The 27,882-nt window shown below is 39.9% G+C and overlaps 1 protein-coding gene across 3 annotated transcripts in view; it reads right to left on the bottom strand.

Moving 5' to 3' along the window:
- The window catches only part of SNX9 (sorting nexin 9), a 225,852-nt gene that overhangs the window by 16,908 nt on the left and 181,062 nt on the right, over positions 1-27,882 (bottom strand). For all 3 annotated transcript variants that reach the window (XM_025382607.1, XM_025382609.1, XM_025382608.1), the window contains 7 exons: positions 27,065-27,212; positions 22,576-22,660; positions 19,008-19,133; positions 18,775-18,892; positions 7,227-7,357; positions 1,656-1,759; positions 332-435 (listed from right to left, as the gene is read on the bottom strand). In XM_025382607.1, the coding sequence (XP_025238392.1) occupies positions 332-435; positions 1,656-1,759; positions 7,227-7,357; positions 18,775-18,892; positions 19,008-19,133; positions 22,576-22,660; positions 27,065-27,212 (816 nt within the window). The remainder of the gene's footprint in view (positions 1-331; positions 436-1,655; positions 1,760-7,226; positions 7,358-18,774; positions 18,893-19,007; positions 19,134-22,575; positions 22,661-27,064; positions 27,213-27,882) is intronic.

Consider the following 27,882-nt stretch of genomic DNA (forward strand, 5'->3'; position numbering starts at 1 on the left):
AAAAAAAATAATGAGACTAAGAATAACTACAAGCACTCTCAAAACATGCAAAAATGATTAATTTTCCAAAGATTATAAAGCCCCAAATTACTGGAACTAATTAAGTGAACATGGCGCTCCATGTGAGATTTCTTAACCTGGCTTTGTTAGTCAATTTTCTGTGGTTTAACTCGGGTGAAGTGAGATTAAACAGAATCACAGGAGGGACATTACTGCTGTCCACCAAATACACTTCTGTTTGAGGCAGCAGGTTCCCTTCTATGATAAGGGACATAAAACTGAGCCTGCATCACCCCCTACGAGCCCAGTGCGCTGTAAGGAGTGGACTTACGCCCCGTGCAGCGCTTCCAGTGCTCCTGCCCCACCGTCAGCAGCTCCTTCACGCCGTCATCCATGGCCTTGGTGAACTTCCCCACAGCCTCACACTTCTGCTCTCTGTGGGCGAAGGCAGCTGTCAGTCACGTAAGCAGGAGGAACAGCACTGCTGTGGGGACACTCAGGCCAAACGTACCCACAGGCACTTGTTTCCTTGCACGATAACAACTCCCCTTTCACTACGTTAGCCTTAAATACAGGCTTGATGCAGACATTTAAAGAACTACGTAAAAAGCGGTGATTTATATTTTAACTTTGCTTCCTTTCTGCCTCTACAATTCTTTGTGAATTTTAAAATTATTCTAAAGTAAATAAAATAATTTATTGACTATCTTATTTAGGAAAATTCCAATCACTGGGGGGACCATCAAATCTACAAAAGAATAATAGGGGTTGCTAATGCTAACTGGCCATTCATTCCAAGTACTAGGTGAAACACAGACAATAACCCGGATACACAATCACCTAAGTGACCTGAAAGATACCAGTTCTTTCTAAGGATGTCAAAAGTGTATTTACCAGCCTAAAAAGATCACAATATACTGTTAGATGAAAAAAGCAGATTATAAAACAAAATGTCTAGTGTGAGGTCATTTTTGTTTAAACAACCTTTCCTATAATTACATACGTACAGAGGAGGATTTGGGAGACTAAACACTAACATATTAACACCGATTTTCTCTCTGGGTGGTTGAAGGGTTATGTGTATGTGTGTGTGTGTGTTTCTTGTCTATACTTACGGTAACACATACACAATAATTTTACGATAAAAAAGCTTTTTAAAATTAAAAACCATGCAAATTTCTTATAAGTCCTTAAGAGAAAAGGAATTACTCCAAAGTTTCAACTGACTCTGTACTTTAAAAACTAAATGATTAAAATCAACAGATTAAAAAAATATACAGAAAAAGCAGGTTAGAGACTGCTTCCTCAAGGCAATGTTCAAAGAGGTTTGCTGTCTGAATATTGCGTGGGTTTTAGGTGGCTCCGTGCCGCCTGGTTTCATCACACTATTGGAAACAGCTACTCAACACCGTGTCAACTATGAAATCACTGGCTTCAAGGTAAAAGAAAGATTTTAATCTGATGTTGCAGTTATAAAGACAGTACTTCTACATACAAATGATGTTCCCCTTGTCATTGGACTACAAATCCCGCTCATTTCATAAAACTCTAGTCTGACAATTTGAGTTTCGGCTGCGGCTACTCTGGCTGAGGCCTGAAGGCCAAAGGAGGAGGGTGCAGAGTGAGAAGAAAGAAAACCTGGCAGCATCTCTCACATTTCTACTAAGTCCAAGTCAGGTGCCTCTGGTTCCATGGTGGAAAATATCATGACTCCCGCCAGCTCATCTTTCTCAGCCTTCCTCTTTCCAGTTTTCCATTCCTGTAAATGAGAACGCTGTAAGGTTCAAGTGGAGAGCACAAACTGGTCTTCAAAATTCCCAAACAGGACCAGCTCATTGATCACCTTTATCTTTCTAATTTTCAGCAAGCAGCTCCCACTCTATCTCCCTCCTCACCATGGACCAAATACCTTTATACCCCAAATGTAATCTCAGGGCATGAACAGTGTCATTCCACAGAATGGACCTAAAGGGACCAAGTCTTTTGAGAATGAACCGATTCAGCCATGTTCCCTTTCCAACGGCTACCTACATAAACACAGCAAAAAGAAACACCCTATATACATATATATATATATATATATATATATATATTTTTTTTTTTTTTTTTTTGAGACAGTCTCACTTTGCCTTCTAGACTGGAGTACAGTGGCGTGATCTCAGCTCACTGTAGCCTTGAACTTCCAGGTTCACGTGATCCTCCCACCTCAGCCTCCCAGGTAGCTGGGACTTAAGGCGCACGCCACCACGCCTGGCTAATTTTTGTATTTTTTGTAGAGATGGGGTTTCACCATGTTAGTCAGGCTGGTCCCGAACTCCTGGGCTCAAGCAATATGCCCACCTCGGCCCCCGCAAGGTTCTGGGATTCCAGGCATAAGCCACTGTGCTCAGCCCACCCTATGCATTCTGACCAAGTGCCTCAAATGTTTAGGTTAACTGATTTCTAAAAAGGTAAATGCTTTTCTAAAATATAACACAGAAACCAGTATTATGAGGTTTTTTTTTTTAAAAAAAACAAACATATTAAGATATACACACAGAGTACCCCAAAGCAAAAATATCCAGTGCAGTGAATGTCACAAAGTGAATATTTGCGTAACGACCAACTAGGCCAGGAAGGAGCAAAGAGCTTCCATTCCAAAAGCACCCCTGCATTGTCCTTTCCCCAAGCACTGCTACTCTCCCACAAAGGTAACCAGTACTCTCTCTCTTATGGTTTTCATTTCCTTGCTTTTCCACTATGGTTTGAATGTGTTCCCTCCAAACTTCATGTTTTGAAACTTAATAGCCAACGTGATAATATTAAGAGGTGGGGCCTTTAAGAAGTGATTAGGTCATGAGGGCCTCCCCCCTTGTGGATGAGATTAGCGTCCTGATAAAAGAGTTTGTCCCTTTTTGTTTTTCCACCTTCCACCATGTGGGGACTCAGCATTTCTCCCTTTTGGAGGATGCAGCCCTCACCACACATCAAATGCTGGTGCCTTGATCTTTGACTTCCAGCCTTGATCTTTGACTTCCAGCCTCTGTAACTGTGAGAAATAAATTTCTGTTGTATATAAATTATCCAGTCTCAGGTACTTTGTTACAGCAGCACAAATGGACTTTGTTTAGACGCACCTAAGCATGCATCCTACCCTGTCCTGCTAGTTTTTCAAGCTAGCAAAGAAGCCTATAAATGCGTTCTTTGGTGTCTGGCTTTTTTTGCTCGATCTTGGTTAGGAACTACAGTCACAATTTTGTGTAGAACTATAGTTCATTCATTTCATTGCTGTATAACATTCTACTGTATGAATAATCCCCAATTTATTTATCTATTCTACTACTGGTAGTCACCCTTATCAAGTTATGAATGAAGCTGTTACGTACATGTCTCCCGGTGTCTGTGTGCATGCATTTCTATATTCAGTACGTGCCCAGGAGTGGAAATGCCAGGTCATATGAGAGGGTTCAACTTTAGTAAATGCCAAACTTTTCCAAATTGGTCTTACCAACTTTCTCCCAACAGGTTATGAGTCCCAATGGCATCTCACCTCACCAAGATGACACTTGGTATGGTTAGTTTTAGCCACTCTGGTAAGTGTGTAGCGGTATCTTGCTGTGGTTTTAATTTGTATTTATTAATTGCTAATGAGATTAGGTCCTTTTCTATACATCTGTTGTTGATTCAGATACCTTATTTTATGAAGTACATGATCAAATCTCCTATTTTTCCACTGGGCTTATTGATGTTTTCATATATTCTAAAATCTAGCCCTTCATTGCTTATATATATGTGCAAGTATCTTCTACCCAGTAGCTTTTCGCTTGTCATAGCTCTGCTGAACAAAAGTTCTAATGTAGTCTGATTTATCCACATCTTTCTGCAGAGTCTTCTTCATGTCATATTTCAGAAATTCTTCCCTGCTCGCTAGGATACGAAGATGTCCCACGTTATCTTCTGTAAGCATTACTATGTTGCTTTTCACATTTAGACTGGGAGCCACATGGAATTTATTTTCAAGAAAACTATATACAATGAAAACTTTCAAACAGATACAAAAGAAGAAAAGTATAATAAACCCCTCAGGTTCAGCTTCAATAATTACCAACACTTTGCCAATCTTTTTTTAACTATCATTACTTTAGTATGAGATACAGAAGTCATTTACGTGATGAAGCTTTCGGAACCGTGGTGGCACGGGCAGCCTCATGTGATGCCATTTCAGTAGGGATTTACTTCGGCTTACACACTTTCTAAGAATGGCACCGCCTCTAAATAAGAAATGACCCTTGTCTAGAACTACTCAGTGCCTCCATATTCTGGGAAAACTTTAACTTTCACGCTAACTGGTTAAATCTTTCCACCCGCACCTTTAAGGTCTGATCCAATAGCTACTACTGTTGCTTGCAATACTTTTGAGATTTTTCTGGAAGTATAACGACTCCTTTGGCTACAGTTCTGGGTGCTTTCCTTTCAACCAATACTCAAAGACTGAAAGAAACTTTCCAAGTGCCTGTTTGCTGTGACTCCACAGGAGACCCACAGCTCCACCTTCAGCACAAGTGGCCAAGGGAAAAGTTGCCCAGGCACCACTGCTCCCCAGGAGGTGCCAATCTTGTTTCATAGGTACTCTCCTTCATTCTACCTGTGGGATTTTTTTTTCTTACTTTAAAGCTAATTTCAAATATAATACATACATATATACATATTTGAGACAGAGTTTTGCTCTGTCGCCCAGGCTGGAGTGCAGTGGCACAATCTTGGCTCACTGCAACCTTCACCCCGGGGTTCAAATGATTCTCCTGCTTCGGCCTCCCAAGTAGCTGGGATTACAGCTGTGCGCCACCACACCTGGTGAATTTTTGTATTTTTAGTAGAGACAGGGTTTTGCCATATTGGCCAGGCTGGTCTTGAATTCCTGACCTCAAGTGATCCACCACACCTAGCCTGGGACATATTTTAAAAACATAACAATATCAATAACAACCCTAATAAACTGCAGACTGTAGTGAGGTAGCGAGCACATTTCATTTCCCTGCAGTGTGCCATCCAACTGACCCAGCACCGGCTACTGAAAAGACTGTCCTTTCCCTACTATGCTCAGTGCCATGTTTCTCAGAGATCAAGTGTCTATTCTGCTCTACTGGTTGGTTTGTCTAGCCTTATGCCAAGTCATGCTTTTAAACTTTTTTAGCTTCACAATGAGTTCTGATACGCAATAAAGTCCTCCTCCTAGTTCATTCTTTTCCAAGAGAATCCTGGCAATTCTTGGCATTTTGATTTTCTACATATGACGTCCTTACTGTTTTCAGCCCATGAGACACAGTATTATTAGAAAACCTATTTCCATTATTTTTCTCAATAATGTTTCATAGTTTTCTATGTAGATTTTTTTGTACATTTTCTTGTATTTATTCCTGGATATTTGATACTTTTGATGTTATTGTAAATGAGGTTTTTTTTTTTTTAGATTTTCGATTTCTGTTTTTTGCTGATAAATATGCAATGTCTTGTATCCAGCTACCTTACTAACCACTTATTTCTAATAATGTCTCCATAGATTCTTTGGGGGTTTCTGTGTCTACCATTTATTTACATGAGCTGCTACTTACCACAGCATCATAGTTTCTATGTAGTTCTACACTGTCATTTAGCAAGCGAGGAAATTCTGGCCCAAAGGGATTAAATACCTTCACTAAGATCACAGAGGCAGTTAGAAGTAGCGCTAAGACCAGAACTCAAGTGCCCTGACTCCAAGTTCTTTCTTTTTTCTCTTATACCACTTTTATGACAAGCTGATCCCTCTTTGAAAGTGGCAGTCATTTAAAACAACACAACACAACTGATGTCTAGGATTTATTAAACTCCACCATGCATAAAACATGGCCTTCAGAAGTGCCTTCTAAATCAAATCCTTGGAAAATCTATCAAATAAGCTCTTGTTAAAGTCTTGTGGGCACCAGGAAGGCAACAAACTTGGAGGAGGTTCCCTGTAGTTTCTATAACTACAAAGTAACCAAAACAGTTACTGAATTCAAAGAACTTAGTTTCACTACTATACAGCTACATGACACACACAGTGTGACCAAGTACCCTGTCTCACCATAAATATATACAAACTCCTAAGACATGGTGAAGAGACCCGTGAGATATACAAATTCACAAAGACATGGTGAAGCATCTCCATGTTGTCTCATTCCCAAGCTGGTGACATATAACATATCACATGAGCTGGTCAATTCTAGAAATAGTCAATAACTGAAAATAAGGCCCAAATATGTATGTTAAGTGTATGCATACACGTGTAAACATACACTGATAGAGTCCTAATATTTAAGACTTACTATTTGTTCACTTCAACAAGTGAAAAGTACTACAAAGAAGTTTAGCAAGTCAACCTCTCAAAGTTCCAAGAGGGTATATGATATTCTATTATTTGATTAGAGACAAAAATAGCTTCATAATTTATTTCCCAGGCTGATAATGTATTTAGCATCTGCTGTGGCTTCTAGGCCAACTCCTGCTTTTATTCTTTAGGGTGCTTTCTAAGATATGCAGTATTTGTTGAGACAAATTGTGGAGGAAACATCTTTAGGGAATAAAATGATACAATAAGGAGTACAGTAAATGCTTACTGAGAGAGAAAACTATTTCCAAAGCAGACAATTTTGAGATGTCAGGCAGCCAACTTTTCCTTGACTTTAATGAAGAACAGATGACCACTGGCAGACTAACTGGTCACAGGGGCAGGCAGACAGAGGCCAGCATTGACTTTGGACTCACCATTATACAGTGATGAAAATGGCCTGGCTCTGAGAAGAGCGGCTCATGTCTGCCTCTCCCTTTCCTGTCATTATGCTGTTACATCGTAAGGGCAACGTGATCAGGAAAATCAGTCACCCCACTCCCCTCACTTCATGCTGATAATACCTTCAGAGTTTGGGGCCTAGCCTCCTATTTTTAAAACATCTAGGGAAAAACTGCTGACGCCATTACATCCTTCACCCTGCCCCTGCCCATCCTGAGCCAACCCACTCCCAGTGTAGGGGAAGCCCTTCTGGCAGGCAGCTCGTCACTCATCATGACACATTTCCTATGGTGGGGATTTAGGTTTCTGTCCCCTCACTGTCACTGGAGGAAGTGAGAAATAACTAACCAACATAATTTTAACTCCTTTCAGAAATAAGTTTGGTGTGAATGAGACAACTCTCAATAACCTCTGATGCCATAATAATACAATGTCCTACCTTCTCATCTCGGAAATTTAGGAACTGCTGGAAAACTTCACTTTCAGAGATTACTGGATGGCGACACATCCTGGTCATCCAGGCCTGAAGTCTCTCCATGCGCATTTTGATAAATTCCTCTTCAAAGCGGCCTGCAAGCGACACACAAAGAATGACACGCAACTTTGTCTAAAATGAATTACTGTTACCATACAGTAACTGAAAAACCATTTCTATGGCTACTGGCTACTTGGTAGAAAGTTATTTAGCAAAAGGTAAACCCTGGTGATTTTTCACTAATCTAAAATACAAGCAACACAATGAACGCTCAAAGACGCACAGGTAAGATGCAACAGACTTCAGTTTTTAAGAATATAATTCCAATTTAACATATCTACAAACCCTTTCATTGGGACAAGAATAATAACAACCTCAAAGTGCTATTTTCTTCAATTATCCTTAAAGTACTAAAAAAAAAAAAAAAAATGAAATCTTATCTCAACATGAAAACCTGTCTTTTTCCTGCAAGCGAACAGGCCAGTTTCTTTGTGGCCACAGGAAGTCCTATAGGCAAGAAAGGAGTGATAAGCGGAATTTAATGTCATTCTCACAAATGACATGACATTTTCATATTATAAAAATGTGTCCAAATGCAATATAAATTACATACATACAAGTTTAAATTTATCATTATGAAAAGTAACCCAATGCTGTAGCTTTTTTCCTCCATGTATTTTAAATTACTTAAACTGAAATACCAAAGGAATTTTTCCATGAATGCAGTAATGTAAGTTGCTATTCCAGAACTTGTGACCATACTAAAACAGTTTAATGAGTGGTCCTTTCTGTTTTAAAAGTAGAAGGTCAGCTTGACAACGATGGCATAACAAACATCAAGTGAACATTAAGAATGTTTATAAACCTACAAACAAAAATTACTATTAGTTGAAAGGCTTCTAGTGGTAGAAGTTCCAGCTACGGCCTGGAGAGATCAGCTAACCCTACCCCTCAAAAGCAACTATAAAGCTAGACAACACTGACAAAAACAACCAAATGAGTGCTCTAGAAATCAACAAAAGGCGAATGGCCATCTAAGAAGTGTTTATGCTCGAAGAACTGAACTTCAGGCGACAATGACGGAAATCTGTGGTGTTGGGAGGCTGCTCCTGTCTCTCCCGGACCTGCTGCCTGTGTGTCACCCCACCCCACCCCAAAAGTGTTTGACATGGCAGTACCACTAGGGTGGACAGGCTGTGAAGATGGGCAGCTGCAGCTTCTCCGTCAGGGTAAGAGGCTTACTTGAAGTGATGGGAGATGCCCATGTTCAATGGTGGTGTCAGTGGCAGTGACAATCTCAGAGAAAGATGAACAGGAAGGGCCAACAGCCCTGATAGCCAAGGTTGAACCATGCATATTCCAGGCTGAGGCCGTATACATACACAGTGGAGACCAGAGAAGGTCCAAGCCAGGCACACAATCCTGGTCAACTGTGAGGCTGTACATACAAGTAAAGGAGACACAAAAGGGTCTGGTAGAAAGTAAAAGCTAGGGCAACTTAAAAATGACCTGAGTTTTGAATGAGTTACATCGAGTTACAGTTACATCGACAGAGGACAGAAGCCCCAACTTACTGGCCTGAGGTGGTTGGTTACAACCTCTGTCAATCAATCATAGGCTTACTACCAATCCACACAGACACAGGAGCAAACTCTAGGAAGGCAAATGTAAAATAAACAAATTAACAAACACAGCAATAACTGAACTGCCAGGGAGACAGACTTCAGAGATTTAATCTTAGGCAAGTTACTTAACAAATAAAAAGCAGAAACAACAACCTTCAGGGAGGTAAACTCAGAATCTAGAGTTGCTGAAATATATTCTCAAAAATGTCCAGTTTTCAACAAAAAATTAAGAGATATGCAAAGAAATAGCAAGATATGACCCATACTAGGAAAAAAACAAGCAGTCAATAGACACTATCTCTGAGTATCCTCAGACATTGAGTTTGGCAGAAAAAAAAACAATGTGGCAGATAAAGCAGATTCTATAAAGATGTTCAAAGAACTAAGGGAAGCCTAAAAAATTAAAGAAAAATATGACAGAGAATCAACACACAGAATTTCAAAAAGGCGACAGAAGTTACCAAAAAATAATCACTTGGAAATTCTGGAGTTGAAAGTATAGTAATTGAAATTAAAAATTCACTGCAGATAAGGCTCAGCAGAAGATTTAAGGTAGCAGAAGAAAACAAACACCCAGTGAATTTGAAGATAGATCAACAGAAGTTAACTAACATGAAGAACACAGAGAAAAAAAACGAAACGTAAAATGAACACACTTTAGAATACATCAAGCACACCAAACACTTGTAATGAGAATCCCAGAGGAAGAAGAGAGAGACAAAAAAATATTTGAAGAAATAATGGCAGAAAACTTCTCAAATTTGATGGAAAATGAATCTACATTTCCAAGAAGCTCAACAAACCTCAGTACAGTCTGTATTTGTAGGATAAATACAAAGAGATTCACAACTAGATACGACAGAGTTCAACTACTGAAAGACAAAATCAAAATCTTGAAAGCAGCAAGTGAAAAATGACTGATCATGCACAGTGGTGTGGGCACCTTAAACAGCATTAACAGCTGACTTGCTGTCTGACACAATGTAGCCAGATCAGTACAACTATCCTCTAAAAATAAAGACATACCCAGATAAATAATGAGAGAATTCACCGATAACAGACATGCATTGTAAGAAGTATTAAAAGAAGACCTTCAGGCTAAAAAGAAATTAGTCAAGATGGTGACTTGAATCTGCGGAGAGAAATAAACAGCACCAGAAATAAAAGGATTTATGTAAAAGACTCTATAGATATATTTTTTCTAATTTGTTTCCTTAGCATCTTTAAAACACAAAAGACTGTAGAAAGCAGTCATTGCCACACTGTATTGTTGGAGTCATAACATATAGATGTAATATATATGAAAATAATAGCATAAATGAGGGAAGTGAATAAAGCTATATAGGATAAAAGTTTCTATATGTTAGTGGAATTAATATTAATTTAAAGTGCACTATGATGTTAAAAAAGATGCATATTATATCCCGTAGGGCAACCACTAAGAAAATAACTTTAAAAATTTAGTTTAAACAATGAGAGGAATTACAACAATACACTCACTGTAAAATATTTAACACAAGGGAAAGGCAGTAAAGGAGCAAAAAGAAGCAAACACAGAAAACAAATAACAATATGGCAAATGTGAATCTAACCACGTCAATAATTATACTAAATACAAATGGACGCCTGTAGTCCCAGCTACTCGGGAGGCTGAGGCAGGAGAATGGCGTAAACCTGGGAGGCAGAGCTTGCAGTGAGCTGAGATCGGCCACTGCACTCCAGCCTGGGTGACAGAGCGAGACTCCGTGTCAAAAAAAAAAAAAATACAAATGGTCAAAAACCCCAATCAAAAGCAGATTGTGAGACTTGATAAAAAAGTAAGATCCAACTATCTTGCCTATAAGAGAAACAGCTTAATTTCAAAGGCACACATATACTGAAAGTAAATGGATGAGAAAAGATATACCATACAAACAGTAACCATAAGACAAATGGAGTGACTATACTAATATTAGACAAGTATGCTTTAACGCAGGAAATCTTACTAGAGACAATGGGGGACACCTCATGATAAAAGACTCACTACATCAGGAAGATATTACAAACTGTGTGTCTACCTAACAAGAGAGCCTCAAAATACATAAAACAAAAAGTGACAGAATTAAAAGGAGAGATGGTCCACTAATAAGAATGCTAAATTTCAATACCCGATACTCAATAAATTGACAGAACTAGAAAGAAAATTGGCGAGGATACAGAAACCTGAATAACACTATCAACCCAGTCTGATTGACATGAATGAAATGCTCCACACCCAGTTGCTACAGACACATATTCTTTTGAAGCACACATGGAATATTCTCTAGGACAGATCATATGCTAGGCCATAAAATAAATCTGAATAAATGTAAAAGGACTAAAAATCATGCAAAGTATGTTCTCTGAACATAATAAAACTGGAGGTCAAAAGAAAAAAATTTGGGAAATGGCCAAATATTTGGAAATTAAACATAGAGTTGGTTCTCTGTATCCATGGATTCAACCAACCTCAGATTGCAAATATTTGAGGAAAAAAAAATGTTTCTGTAATGAATATGTATGGACTTTTTTCCTTGTTATTATTCTCAAAACAATACATAGCATTTACATTGTATTAGGTATTATAATTAATGCACATAGGTTATATGCAAATACTATACCATTTTATATCAGGGACTTGAGCATCCATGGATTTTGTATCTGTGGGAGGTTCTGAAACCAATTCCCATGGATACTGAGATACAGGTATATTTCTAAATAACCCATGGATCAATAAGAACTTATGAGAAAAATTAGAAAATGTTTTGACCTGAATGAACATGAAAACTCAATATATTAGACTTTATGGAATGCAGCAAAAGCAATGCTTAGAGGAAAGTTTTTAGCATTTAACGCCTGTGATAGTAGAAATATCTCAAAACAATAATCTAAGTTTCTATGTTAAGAAACTAGGAAAAGAATAAATCAAACTCAAACCAAGCTGATGGAGAGAAATGATAAAAGAGCAGAAAACAATACAATAGAAAAGAGAAAAATAAAAATCAATAAAACCAAAGAAAAGAGAGAGATGACAATGATCAAAATCAGAAATGAAGGAGTATATATCATTACAGACCTAACATCTTTAAAAGTACAAAGAGATACTATGAGCAACTCTAAAACTACACCCAACAACTTATATGAAATAAATAAATTCCCTTAAAGACCCAAGCTACCAAAGCTCACTAAAGAAGAGACAGCTGAATAGTCCTATACCTATTAAGGAAATAAAATTCATAGTTAAAGCCTTCCCACAAAGAACACTCCAGGTCCAGATGATTTCAGTGGTGAATTCTATCAAACATGTATAGAACAATATCAATTCTATATAATCTCTTCCAGAATATAAAAAAGGAGGGAATAGTTCCAAACTCATCCTATAAGACTAGCATTGCCCTGATACTAAAACGAGACAAAGAAAATTACAAGAAAACTATAGACCAATAACCATCGTGAACCAAATCCTCAACCAAATATTATTAGCAAATTTAATCCAGTAATACATAAGAAGAATGTGTCACCATCGAGTGCATGTAAGGCTGGTTCAGCAGTGGAAAGCTGATGAATGTGATTTACTGTATTAATAGCAGAAGAAAAGCCATACAATCACTCGATGGGTACACAAAATACATGGGACAAAATTCAGCATCTATTCATGAACAAAAACTTTCAGCAACCTAGAAATAGAAGGGAAATTCCTTAACTTGATAAAAGCACATCTAACAAAAAACCTACAGCTAATACATACTTAATGGTGAAAGACTGAATGCTTTGCCCCTAAGATAAGGAATAAGCCAAAGATGATTGTTCTCACTATTTCTATTCAACAGCATACAGGGAGTCCTAGCAAGTGCAATAAGGCGAAAACAGAAATAGAAGGCCCATGGATTGGGAAAGATGAAATAAAACTCTCTATTCCAAGCTGACATGATTGTCTACATTAAAAAAGAAACGAGAAAAAAACCAAAGCATCCATACCCACAAAAAAGCTCCTGGAACTACTGAGTGAGTTTAGCAAGGCCACAGATAAAAGGTGCATATAAAAAAATCAATTGTATCTCTATATGCAATACATAACTAGAAAACAAATAGTACCATTTACAATACAACTCTCCAATGAAATTCTTACACATAATTTTTTTTTTTTTTTTTGAGACAAAGTCTAACTCTGTCACCCAGGCTGGAATGCAGTGGCGTGATCCTGGCTCACTGCAACCTCCACCTCCTGGATTCAAGCGATTCTCCTGCCTCAGCCTCCTGAGTAGCTGGGACTACAGGTGCACACCACCACGCCTGGCTAATTTTTTTTTTTCCAGTAGAGAGGGGGTTTCACCACGTTGGCCAGGTTGGTCTCAAACTCCTGACCTCAGGTGATCCACCCGCCTCAGCCTCCCAAAGTGCTGAGATTACAGCTGTGAGCCACCGTGCCTGGCCTGAAATTCTTACATATAAATCTAACAAAATATATGCAGAATCTGTATGTTGAAGACTCCAAAACTCTAATGAAAATAAAATATGATATATGAAAATAATATATGGAGAAGATGAGATATCAAGATGTGAAAATTGTTCCATAGAATCAATGCGGTTCCAATAAAAATTCCAGCATGATTATAAATATCTACAAACTGACATTTAAATTTACAAGGAAAGGAAAAGAAAAAGAATAGCCAAAACAGTGTTGTAAAGGAACCAAGTTGGAGGATTCACGCTACCTGATTTAAAGACTTACCATAAAGCTACACAAGTCAAGACAGTGCAGGACTGGAGAAAGGGATGGACACATAAATCAATGGAACAGAACAGAATCCAGAAATAAACCAACAAATACAATCAACTGATTTTTTTCTTTTACAAACATCATTCTAATAAATGTAAAACAGATCTGTCTTTCCAAAAGATGGTGTGAGACCCACTGAATATCCTGATGAAAAAAAAAAAAATGCACTACCTCTACCGCACTGCACACTTTATATAAAAATAACCTCAAAATGTATCAAAGACCTAAATGAAAAGCCTAAAACTACAAAACCTTTAGAAGAAAATGTTGTGAATTGATCTTAGCCATGACACCTCAAGCACAATCCATGAAAGAAAAAACTGATACAGTGAACTTCATTAAAGTTAAAAGCCTTTGTTATGCAAAAGACACTGTTAAGAAAATAATAAGGCTAGTGTGGTAGCTCCTGCCTCTAATCCCAACACTTTGGGAGGCTGAAGTGGGTGGATCGCTTGAGCTCAGGACTTGGAGACCAGCCTACGCAACAGGGTGAAAACCCTGTCTCTACCAAAAATACAAAAAATTCACAAGAAGTGTTGATGAGAGCCTGCAGTCCCCTAGTTACTCAGGAGGCTGAGGCTGGAAGACTGCTTGAGCCCGGGAGGTCAAGGTCAAGGTTGTAGTGAGCTGAGATGGTTGACGTTGCATTCCAGGCTGGGCGACCAGAGTGAGACCCTGTCTCAAAAAAAAAAAAAAAGAAAGAAAAAGAAAATGACAAGCCAAGCCACAGCTGCGACAAGTTATTTGCAAATCACTTCTCTAACAAAGAACTTGTTTCTAGAATATATACATATTTTTAAAAATCTCAGGATTCAACAAGAAAACAGACTGATACAAAATGAGCACAAGATGTGAACAGACGCTTCAGCACTGAAGACCTACAGATGGGAAATAAGCACATGAAGAGATGCTCGGCCCCACTCGCCATCAGGAAATGCAAATCAAAACCACGCTGAGATCCCACTGCATACCTATCGGACTGGTTAAAACGAGGAAAACCGGACACTATCAAGTGCAGGTAGGGATGTGGAACTACTGATACTCTCATATATTGCTGGTGAGGATTCCAAAATGGTATAGCCTCTTTGAAAAACAGTCGGGCAATTTCTTAAACATTAAACATATACTTGCCAAATGACCCAGTCATTTTACTCTTATTTACCCAAGAGGAATGAAAACTTATGTTCATGCAAAAACCTGTTTGCAAATGTTTATGGCAGCTTTATTCATAATTGCCAAAAGCTGGAAACCCAAATGTCCTTCAATGAGTGAATGGATAAACAAGCTATGGTATATCTAAACACTGGAATACCATTGGCCTCAAAAGGAACAAACTATTGACACAACAAAATGAATGAATTGCAAATGCGTTATGCTAAATGAAAGCAGTCAGACTCGAAAGACTATACACTGCATGCTTCCATTTATAATGACATTCTAGAAAACACAAAATTATGAACACAAAGAACACATCAGCTGTTGCCATGGTTAGGACTAGGGGGATGGGCAGCACGAGGGAACCTGGGGAGGTGACGGAGCTGTTCTGTATCACGAAATCTAGTGGTGGTTGCAAGACTGCAGTGGTAACTGTCAAAACTCAGAACTCTACACCAAAAAGAATGAATTTACTGTACCTAAGTTTAAAAGTAAAATTTAAAAAATGAAACTTGAACTTTCCTTTAGAAACTATGAGTATAAGTCAGGCAATGGTGGCGTGCACCTATAATCCCAGCTACTTGGGAGGCTGAGGTGGGAGGATCACTTGAGTCCAGGAGGTCAAGGCTGCAGTGAGCTATGACTGTGCCACTGCACTCCAGGCTGGGTAACAGAGCAAGACCCTGTCTCCAAAAATAAATAAATAATAGAGAGTATTATGCGCCTATATATCAAAAACTTTTATTACCTAAAAAGTGGACTTGAACAGAACAATGAGTCTAGACACTGTCAGTGTACTACAGCATTGCAAACTTTGCATTTACTAGCAGTAGATTAAGCAGAAGCAAAGCCTTGTAACTTGGAAAAACAATAATCCACCTCCTGGCCAGAAAGCCAGCCTGGACCTGGGATACGATGAACCTCCCATTACGGCCAGGTGAGTTATACCCAGAGTTCATTATCCAATCATTGGTTGAAATTTAGAGATTCTTATTTTATTGAAAAATTATTCTTGTGAAAATTTTTCTGACACAGCTGGTTTCTCTTTAAGCTTATGACTTCAGATGTTATTTTACGTTTGGTAGAATTTTCAGACCAAGTTGCAAAGAATTAGAAAGAAGGAGGAACTTTTATTTCTCTGTTTTCCATGAACCTTACTAAGGTTTTCAATAAGTATATGAATATATCAGTTTGGTCCCAGGAGTAAAATCATATTCATTCAATATTATTTCCATAAAAAAATCTCTAAACAAATACAGAAATGTTAACTGTACACTTTTTCATGGATTAATTATCGAGTCCACAGGAATATCACAGCATCACCTACTAAGCATTCCTTTTTCTTTTCTTCTGTAGTTAAGTGAGAGGAGAGCTCTCATATAATAATGATCTATGGGCATCCCAGGCAGGAGGCAAACAAGTGAGAGGGGGGAAATAGAGCCCTTCTGTGCTGTTTGGCTTCCTTGGCTCATATCCCAGTTAGTGAATCAAAGCTCAACTTTCTTCACACCGAGGGGCTGCTGCTTGCTTGCTTTTCTATGACATTCCCCTCCCTGGCTGCACGCCTGAACTTATTTTTTTTAAACAAATCTTAGTATGGAAGGAGAACCGTGACTCTCTGAAGCTTTACAAGAGTACTGAATTATCCGATTCAGAATAAACAATGTATTACAATCTAAAATATACGAGAATTTCTTACAAGCCTGAAACAGGCCATTAACCCATGTATTTAAACACCGCGGAGCACACGCTGTGCTAACCAAGTTGATAAAGGACAGTACAAAATTCAAGGAAATAGACTATAATTTTAAATGGCAGAACTGAAGTTTTCATGGAAAGAAATCTGTTTTAAAGAGAAAGCTGTGATTGAAAGCAATAAGGACGACAAAAAGGAGGTACAGGGAGTGTCTGAACTGGGTTAGAAGTAGGGGTGCGGTCAGTGCCTCTGGGCGGAAGGCAGCAGCAGCCCGGCCCTCTGGCTGTCACTCCACGGCCCCAGCATCACGAGGCACCACTCAAGTGTCACCCAGGGGACTGTGGGGATGTGTTTATCTACCCAGCAGTGCAGCCCCATTTTCAATTTTCCTATGACAATTTGAAATTTTTGAAATGTTTTCCAAAAAAATCAAAATCAAAACTTTTAAAACAAAACTTTCCATCTCCACAAAACACTTCAGGGAAAAACAAAAATAAAACAAAGTAAAATATAAAGTAATGTTTTAAGGAGAATAATTTACTCATTGTATGAATACTAATTCTAGGGGAAGATTTAGTCAGTCCACATCTTAACATAAACAGAGTAAGCTGTGGGATCAGGTTCACATTCCTTTTTCGACAATAGAGAGGGGAACCTGTTTAATGTTTGGATTTCCATTTCCTCATACATAAAGTGAAGATGAAAATGACTATCTGTGAGGACAGATGAGAGGCACTCGGGAAGTGTCCAGGCAGGCACACGTGGGACTCCACGGGGATGCTGACATGTCTCCATCTGGCACTGCCACCTGGCTGTGAAGAGTCGCAGGCCCTCTCTGAACTGTTTGACTCTTGCGAATGCAGTGAGAATTCCACCGCCTCTGGTCTTCCCTGACCTTTGGGAAAGAACCCTTCCTTCACCCCTCCATGTTGCTTCTCCCTGGGTTCAGGTGAGCCTCTCGGCGTCTCCTTCACATCTCTTTCAGGCCTCCTGGCTCTGACCTTTGAAGACCTCCTCTCACTCTCAATCCACTCCTTTCTATTTTCACTAGTTCATGTATATGAACATTTTCCAGCAATATACTAAACTCTGCCTAACCTTTAAGTCCATTTCTTCACAAACTTTATTATTTATTTTATTTATTTATTTATTTATTTTTTGAGACAGAGTCTCGCTCTGTCACCTGGGCTGGAGTGCAGTGGTGCGATCTCAGTTCATCGCAACCTCTGCCTCCTGGGTTTACGCCATTCTCCTGCCTCAGCCTCCCCAGGAGCTGGGACTACAGGGGCCTACCACCTCACCCGGCTAATTTTTTAGTAGAAACGGGGTTTCACCGTGTTAGCCAGGATGGTCTCCATCTCCTGACCTCGTGATTCGCCCGCCTCGGCCTCCCAAAGTGCTGGGATTACAAGCGCGAGCCACCATGCCCGGCCCACAACCTTTATTTTGACACACACATGCTGAGTCCCTGAGTGCCTACATAGAGTAGCAGAGTCTATGCTAGGCTGGAGATTAAAAACAAAAACCATTCCCAGACACAAAAACAAACCTTTCTACCTGCATACTTACAAGGTGCTCTAGTAACACCATGGGTTATTTACCAAGATATTCTTGGGGGTGGGGGAGAGGAGGGAATGTGGCACTTAAAAAACAAGAGAAGGCAGAAGGTAGTAATCAAAATAAATAGAAAATGGCACTTTTAAAAAACAAGAAAAGGGAGAGGGCAATAATCAAAGTAAGCGGAAAACCGGGTAGCTTCTTCCTTCGTTAACACTTAGCAGTTCTGTGGCTTCTCCGTCCAGTGCTCACTCATCTAATGAAATAACGCAGCTCATCTGCATAACCTGTTTGCATCATGTGGGTCATACGTTTTTATTTCCATTTTAGGCTATCTGAATCATTTCTATTTTTTCAGGTGTCATTTTTCACATATTTTAAATGTACACATTTCTTCTGTAGAAAGAGTACAGCAATGAAGGCAATGACTCTGCTGGAATTCAACACACATACCAAGACCAGTGATTTGTACATTAAACGTTCTTGTTAGATGTTTAGGCAACTTCCAGATACATGTACAACATGCTATGGTTCTCTCTTCATAGTTATATTTAATTACTGTTCCCAACTCCTGCCTCCTGCTGCTCTACAGGATGGAAAACGCCATCACTGACTTATAGGAGGATAATCGACTTGAGTCTTTTTATTTGTCATGCTGGGTTTAGCATTAAACACACTCACCTGTGACCTGCTTGTCTGGAAGAGAAGGGATTGGAATGGCTGACCCAAACTTAACCAGGAGACGCTCATATAACCAGTCAAAGTGCTTATACCTGTGGTTTACAGATCGATTAGTGTTCTACAAAATAAGCGGAAGAGAAAAGGTTACCAATGCCAACTCTAGAAAATGAATAAAAAAGCAAGCTGCGATCAGTGATCCACACGATTCTGCTTTTGATAACGTGGATACTTACAGTGGGTGTTAGCTGATATTCAATGTAGCTCTTCAGACCATACATTTTGGAGCCTTTCCTGGGATCTGCTACCACACAGTCAAATGTAGAGGTAGGATAAACCCACATTGGGCCATAATCTCCAACCTATGCAATGTTCCAGAAATAAGTAATTTTGTTACATGGAAAAATAATAAATATAATTGATGTCAGTCAGCAAGTCATTCTTTTCAGAATGAGAAGTCCTTTGGAGGGTCATTCTTGTTCCTCTTTGAAAGGTACATATATGGTTCAATGGTTTCTGTTCCTGTTAGATACTATGTTTAAAGAACGCACCTGTGGGAAACCCTTCTGCTCCCATGTGGGTAGCTCAGCCCACGGACAGGAGACACCAGCTTCCCTCTCCTGAGGACAGTGCTAGTTACAAAACAATGTTTCTTTATAGTCTAGCTGTCTCAAGCTACATGTGATGAAGGACTAGTTTTCAAAATTTTCCAATAATAGTTTGGTGAAATATAACATCATACATTTTGATTTTTCAACAATACCAAATTGTCTTCAAGTTTTCTAAATATTCTCATGTTCCATACCAATCTCATGGTGGATCAGGAACAAGCAGTTTTCAGATGGGCCACTGGTCTGTGGACCATACTTTGAGTAGCATTGCTGTGGCTCAGAGAAACCATTAGTCAGATTGGCCAGAGATGATGGCCAGTTTTACTACTAGTGGCAGGGTGGGGGGAGGGGGAGGTACTATGTCTTAAAAGCAAGAACCAGGCTTGCTGTTTTTCCGTGGGCTGCTGTGCCTAAGCACAGTGGGCTGGCTCACTTCCAACCCCCCAGGTATCATGTCCACCTGGGCAAGGCTTGCCTGAAGAGGGTAGGCCTCCATTCCTTTCCCACTGGCCTTCTCTTCTATCTGTGACTAGGGGCACAAGTTCACAAATTCAGGCGAGGCTTACACTAGCTCACTGGGGTTTTAGCTGTGGTGGGAGGTGAGGAAGGGAAATCAGCTAAGTTCTATGTGGGGGTGTAGAGACCACGTGTGTAAGTTTTGAGCCTGAGAATCATTTCTGCTAGGCATTGCTAGGTGACAATAGGTCTGCTGTCCCAAACCTGGTGTTTTCATCTTATTTAAAACAGCATCCAAGGCCATGGGGGCAGCTGCAGAGGAACCTGGATGCTGGAGCTCATGTACAGGCTCCTGAAATCACTCCCTGAGTCACCAACAGTCTCAAGTTGGTTCTGCCTCATTCATTTCATAAACTTCGACCACAATGACAGACTCCAGAGATTCAGACCGTAGGACAGTACCTCTTATGAAAACACATTGCAGAGCAATAGAAGTCCTTATTATACTGAGAATGTTATCTATCTTCTTGGCTTAACAATGAAAAATAATTGAGTTACAATCCAAGACAAGAATGAAAAGCAAACACACAGACTGTAAAAAGACCCACTGTTCAGGAAGCGGGTTCACTCAGAGATCCATCCAGAGACTCAAGGAGAATGAAATAATTCATGAACAGGTTTTACTCTTGCAGATTTGAAAAAGTACAGTAAGAAAGTAAAAAGAAAGTGAGAAAAATCACACAGATTGAGCTGAAGGAAGAGAGATTTGTTCAGGCTGAGACCTCAGAGAGGCAAGGCCAGACAGACATAAAAAGGAAAAAAAAGTATACCCAGTCCTAGTTTTTTTTTTTTTTTTTTTTTTTAAGTGGAAGATGGGAAAAGCGGATTGGGATATTTAAGTCCAGAGTCTGTTAGGTGAGGAAGGTGCCCTACTGTAAGGATAGGAGCAGTTTAAAAAGAGACTAAAATCTCTGAGAACAAATTAATATAACGCCCGCAGAGAGAGCCCAGATCCAAGAAACTACCCGAAAGGTGCAGAGGAGATGACTTTCGGGGGCTCCCTCAGTGAGTGGGCTGAGAGCGGCAACTGCACTTGGGTAGTGCCCAATTTCACGGGTCTCTGTTTCATGAGAAGGCAAGGTTACGGCACTTTTAGAGCAAAGAGTTAGTCTCTGCTTTCTCTGGGCCTCCTGAAGATGCGGTGGCTTTCCCCAGCTTCTTCCATGTATGGACGCCCACACAGGCAGACCCGCCTACTGGCTGCATGGGTCCAGTTCTACCTAAAACTTGCGGGTCAATGAAAGGCTGGAACCCTTAGCTCTGTACCACCACTGCATGCTTGGGACAAAGTCCCCTTTAAGAATCTGAGGCAGGCCGGCTGCGGGGGCTCATGCCTGTAATCCCAGCACTTTGGGAGGCCGATGCAGGTGGATCACAAGGTCAGGAGTTCAAGACCAGCCTGGCCAATATGGTGAAACCCCATCTCTACCAAAAAATACAAAAAGAATTAGCCGGACGTGGTGGTGCATGCCTATAATCCCAGCTACTCGGGAGGCTGAGGCAGGAGAATTGATTGAACCCGTGAGGCAGAGGTTGCAGTGAACCAAGATCGCGCCACTGCACTCCAGCCTGGGTGACAGAGTGAGACTCTGTCTTAAAAACAAACAAACAAACAAAAAACAAAAAAACAAAACTGAGGCAGAGCTGTGCGCTCTTGATTTTGAGGAGTGTTAAATCTCATGAAAAGAATAATGGTACATGTTCACTTATTTAAGTCCAGAGAAAACAGGAAAAAAATCTTTAATATAACTACTCAGAAGTTAATTACCCCAAATTTGCTTTGAGGGAAAAAGCATAAAAAGGGCTCTTGGTTACAGCTCTTCAGTCTGGAGGCTTCCAGGGTTTAGAGTTTTTCAAACATGCAGGCACAAGTAATTAAAGAATCTAATACTATTCCTGCAATTTTATCAAGTCTCCAAAGATTACAGAATAAGACCAGATGTTTCCTCATCCTTGATTGAGTCCAGGGTGAGAACACTCAAGACTTCAGGTTCCCAATCTGATTGTTACAGGGTTAAGTCAACAGGATCAGAAGAGAGCTACACTTCTCTTTTCCAGAATTTCATTTGGGAATCTACAACTAAATATCACCTAGACAGAAAATCTATCACCAATGAAAATGTGGAATGAAACCAAAGGCCTTGTGTAACGTTATGCGATGACCAAGTAATTCTAAGACAGATATTCTTAATGATGTCCTTAACTCCCAGCTTTTATTTGGTAGCTCCGTATCTCGATTTGACAGCTGGCTTACTGGAAAAAACACTATTACCAATATATCTGAAAGGGCACCTTATTCTGATAACAAACATGTACTTTACAAGGGAAGAAACAAATATTTGAATTGAGTTCATCAGTGAAACATATAGGGCTGACAGAAAAACAGTATGTAAAATACACTTCGACATTTTAGAAAAAAATGATCAAAATAGTACGTTTTATGAGTGTTTGTTCAATACTAAAGGTCTGAAAGATAAAGAATAAACAATATAATGACAGGCATTAATTTGTGTTAACTATCTTCAGTACTCCTACAACACTAACACATATTATCTGTTATTTGGGACATTAAATATATTTAAAAATACTTTCCAAAAGATGAATAACTCGCTTAGCTTTAAGGTACAGTGTTAAGAGTTTAATCAGAAAGAAAGCAAACAAAAATAAACAAACTTACAATGATGGGAATTTTCTCTTTGGGCTTTGCTAGTTGTTTGGCCAACAAATACTGTTCCGTGCCAGGTTTCGCAAATCCAGGAAATCTAATCATGAATACAAAGGTTCGTCAATCTTAAGTCTTTCCTTGTAAGAATTTTACAACTCTCGTCCACATTTACTGAATTTACCAATTTTAACCTTGTCCTGTCTTTCGGGTGCACTACAACTAGGAAACTGTGGTAAACGAAACCTAATGTAATCAGATTGTTCAATGGCCAATTAGGCATTTAATTAAGCTTGATCTGGTAAGGAGAACAGTTTGACTCCAGAAGGTGTGATGTTTACGGGCACTCTATTTGCTTGACTGTGTCCGAAACATTCCATCACCCCACAGAGTGAAGGGCAGACCTGAAAAAACGCCCCCTAGTCCCCTGGGGCAGTGAGTAGTGGGCATGCCAATCTGCGCTGGCCACAGGGGGCAACAGCCACGTGCTGGCATTTCTACATCCAAATTAAAGTTGCCTTTCAACAAGCTCACTCCAGAGGCCACAACTGTCCCAAAGAGGCTGTCCTGCTCATCAGTGTATGTGCTTGTTTCTTTTGGAATTGCCTTCAGAAGCAGTTCATGACAGTGGAAAACAAGTCTCCTTGATAAAGAGACCCAAAGTATAATCAATAAATTTGGCTTTGGGGTGGGGGTGAGGGGGGAGGTCACTTAAGACCCAAAAACTTAAATAAACTTGACTACTTCCAGAAATCAAATCTACAGCCAAAGGACATTTCTAAAATTGGAGGACAGCTAGAACACAGCCATCTAAAAAGTGCTACTGAAAAAGACAAGATTAATTTGGGTTTTAGAATTTTTCTTTCAGTAAACAGAAGGAAGTAAAATATCTACAGTGGGAAAAGGAATCTTATTTCTATGAAGTTCCAGTCGCATTGCTACTTTCATTCATGTGCCAAGCTGACGGCCAGTGTGATACTCTCAGGGGCCCATGTCTTCTTTTCCTGCATTCTCGACCGACTTCCCTTGAGTCTCCTTTCTCTAGACATTCCTTTAAAACACAGCTTATACAACAGACCAGAGGCGTCCTGCAGCTGGATGGCGTGGGGTTTGAATTCTGACTCCCAACACTTCGGTAGCCTTAGGGGCTGAAATCTTGTGGAAGAATGAGACCAGAATGACCTACCTTCTAAGGTGATAAGGGAATTAAAGATTTATGTAAAGAGCCTAGCATGTACTCAGTACATTTCAGTCACTGGCGATTAAGTCATCCCCTCTTTGGAAGTACTCCCTGCAGTCTCAGGCAGAGTCTTCCTCGGCATTTTGAGCATATTTTGTGATTCCATTCATCACACCTGATTGCCGCTATCCATTTACCTATTACAGCAGCCAGAGTGACTTAGAGGAAGCATCTGTGTTTTCAGGACCTGGAGGAGGTTTTGGAGCATACTGAATGCTTAACGAATTAACAGGCTAACCTGGAACACTTTTATTTATTAATTTATTTTATTTATTTTTTTGAGATAGAGTCTCACTATGTCACCAGGATGGAATACAGTGGCACCATCTTGGCTCACCACAACCTCCACCTCCCTGGTTCAAGCGATTCTCCTGCCTCAGCCTCCCGAGTAGCTGGGACTATAGGCGCGCTTCTGTGGGGATTATATATCACGACAACTTGACTAGCTTGTAAACATTTCACTTTTTGGGCACTGTTATGGACCACAGAAAAATTTTTGAGGACCGCAATGTATTAATTACTTCAGCAGCATCAAGATGTCTTTTTTTTTTTTTTTTTTTTTTTGAGACGGAGTCTCACTGTGTCTCCCAGGCTGGAGTGCAGTGGCGCGATCTCGGCTCACTGCAAGCTCCGCCCCCCGGGTTCACGCCATTCTCCCGCCTCAGCCTCCCAAGTAGCTGGGACTACAGGCGCCCGCTACCGCGCCCGGCTAGTTTTTTGTATTTTTAGTAGAGACGGGGTTTCACCATGTTAGCCAGGATAGTCTCGATCTCCTGACCTTGTGATCCACCCGCCTCGGCCTCCCAAAGTGCTGGGATTACAGGCTTGAGCCACCGCGCCCGGCCTTTTTTTGAGACAGAGTCTTTCTGTGTTGCCCAGGTTGGAGTGCAGTGGCGCCATCTTGGCTCACTGCAACCTCTGCCCCCCGGCTTCAAGCGATTTTCCTGCCTCAGCCTTCCAAGTAGCTAGGATTACAGGCACGCCACCAAGCCCGGCTAATTTTTTTATTTTTGGTACAGACTGAGGTTTCACCATGTTGGCCAGGCTGGTCTCGAATTCCTGACCTCGTGATCTGCCTGCCTCAAGCCTCCCAAAGTGCTGGGATTACAGGCATGAGCCACTGCACCCGGCCCAAGATGAATTCTTATAGTGCTCAAGTATATTTAATTTCGGATCTCCTTTTCTAGTATAAGATTTATGTTCCATGACTAGAATACAGCTGTCATATAAAATGGACTAATTGCTGAAAAAGTGTTAATACTTAAAAACAATTTTTATAATTGTTTTAAGTTTAAGTGACTCATTTATACATTAGTAGAGTTAAATACAAATACACCGGGTTTTAAACTGTTCACAGCACTACACAGAGACGGAGATGCCTCACAGGCACAGGTTCAAGTTAGGACTGCGTTCATGTGGTTTCAACCTGGAATGATATTTTAGAGCAGAAAGAATTCTTAAAGCCAACCTCCTTGCTTCCGAGATGAAGAAACTGAGATTCCAACAGGTCATGAAACTTGCCTAAGGTTATAAGCAAATCAGAGAGCAAGAGTGGAGCAGAGGAGAGCACCAAAAACCAGAGTCAGAGACCCCCCAGGCATGAGGGAACCTCACTGATCAGCCATGAAAACATGGTTGTTCATTTTTCTCAGTCTCTGCTTCTTTTGTTTTCAAAATGGGGTTAATTTATATGAATTTTCAATATACTTGATATTCACATCTAAAGAACAGCTGACAATGATGCACATCACTACTGACCATGACTGAAAACTTCAAATTTGACTCTGAAACAAGACACAGTTAACTAACAAGACAGAGAATTATTCATTTTATTATGCATGCAATTGAGCAGGAATATATATAATGGAAGAAACTGGATTAAGAGGCAGCAAAAGCGTGCAGTCAAAAGACAACGCATTTAATCACCAAAGCTATTTAAATACACTTTGGAGTACTTGTAGGACTTATTAAATTACATCTAGACCTAGATCTTGATGTCTAAATATATGTCAAATGTTATGTTTTTAATTTTTCCAGACACAGATTAACATTCTTTGATATCTGCTTTCAATCATGGACTTGGAATATTGGGGAAAAGTATTAGTCATTTCATAAAATAAACTAAACATAACTGCTGGAAGAAGAGTACTAGAAAATTCTGATGGAAGTCATAAATTATTAATATATCTCCTTCAAGCTACACAGGCATAAACTACAGCCTTATTTAGGTCTCTCCAAAGAATCCTACAGTGCTATGTCCACGGTCACCGGTGCCCACATGCTTTCCTGTTAAGTAGGGTATCTACAAGTACTGTTAAAAACCTTTTTTTTTTTTGGCTAGGTGTGGTGGCTCAAGCCTGTAATCCCAGCACTTTGGGAGGCAGAGGCGGGTGGATCACTTGAGACCACGAGGTTGAGACCAGCCTGGCCAACGTGGTAAAACCTTGTCTCTACTAAAAATACAAAAATTAGCTGGGCATGGTGGCACGCATTTGTAATCCCAGCTACTCAGGTGGCTGAGGCACAAGAATCGCTTGAACCGGGGAGGTGGGGGTTGCAGTAAGCCAAGATCGCAGCACTGCACTTCAGCCTGGGTGACAGAGGGAAACACCTGTCTCAAAACAAGAAAACAAAACAAAATACAACACTTTTTTTTTTTGTTTTAAATCTAAGAGAAACCTAAGCTAAAACAAAGCTCCCGACCACGTTTTTAGGCACAGGAGCTGAGAACACGGGCGTCGGCGCCTGAGGGCCTGGTTTCCTGATTGGAACACTCGGGTGTGTCTCTCTGGGCATCAGTTTGCCTGCAGTAAAACAGGGGTTTTATGTACCACAAAGGATACGAGGGCCACATGCAAATGATACAAACCACTCTGCACAATGTCTGGCACATGGCAAGTGATTAATAAAATAGTAAAACATTTAAAACAGAGTTGCTATTACTACTTTTTTTTTAGCTTTCCTGTGACATTAGCAATGAAACCTTAATATGTCATAAACTGATAAAGGTAGAAGTAATGAAAACAATTGGGAAATCATCAAATAAATATTTCGCTTATTAACCTTGTAAAACAAAAATCTTTTTTTTTTTTTTTTTAAGTAAGCTTCTCAGTTAAGATCCAAATCCAAATAACTGAATCATATCCAAAACTTAGGAGATCACTGGAAAGGGAAAAAGCCAGCTGCCTCTTTGTATGGTATATGCTTTGTATTACTGTTTACTTCTACTACAGCCCTGGTTCCCCAGCTCCCCTTTAAACTTACTTGTTAAGGGGAATTTTCATGGATGAGGAGCTGGCACGACTGTTTCCTCGCTGAGAGCCGCCTGCATCGGCTGATTCCGAATCCTTAAAGTAGGAAGAGGACTTGGGCCCGTCCCAGTCTTCATCCCAGTCATCATCATCACCAGTTGCTAGAGGTGAAAATGGAAGATCATCAGTTAAAAAAAAGAAAAAAGACCAAAACGAAAATGAAATTGTTTAATTTTCTGATAGTAACTACCTACTGGGCAAATCAATTTTTTTTTTTTTGATGGAGAAAAGGGTATAATATAGGAGTATAATATGGATGTTAAGAGTAATGGCTTTGTAGTCAATTTTAAGGCTTGAATTATAGATTCTTTTAGTGCAAAACACAAATCAGAAGCAATTTAAAAAGGGCTGTCAGATTAATTTTTAATTTTTGACAAGGGCACCAAGATGACACAATAGAGAAAGGGCAGTCTTCTTAGTAAGTCGTGCTGGGAAAACCAGATATCTACATGCAAAAGAATAAAACTGGTCCTTATCTTATACCACACACAAAAATCAACTTAAAATAGATTACAGACCTACATGGAAGACCTGAAACCACATAACTCCTAGAAGGAGACACAGGTGAAAAGCTCCTTGGCGCTGGCCTTGGCAATTGTGTTTTTGAATATTACACCAAAAACGCAGGCAACAAAGTCAAAAATAACAAGTGAGACTACAAGAAACTAAAAAGCTTCTGAACAGCAAAGGAAACAATCAAAATGAAAAGGTAGCCTATCAGCTGGAAGAAAATATTTGCGAGCATGTATCTGATAACCTGTTAATATTCAA

Source organism: Theropithecus gelada, chromosome 4, assembly GCF_003255815.1.
Source record: "Theropithecus gelada isolate Dixy chromosome 4, Tgel_1.0, whole genome shotgun sequence".
NCBI lineage: Eukaryota > Metazoa > Chordata > Mammalia > Primates > Cercopithecidae > Theropithecus > Theropithecus gelada.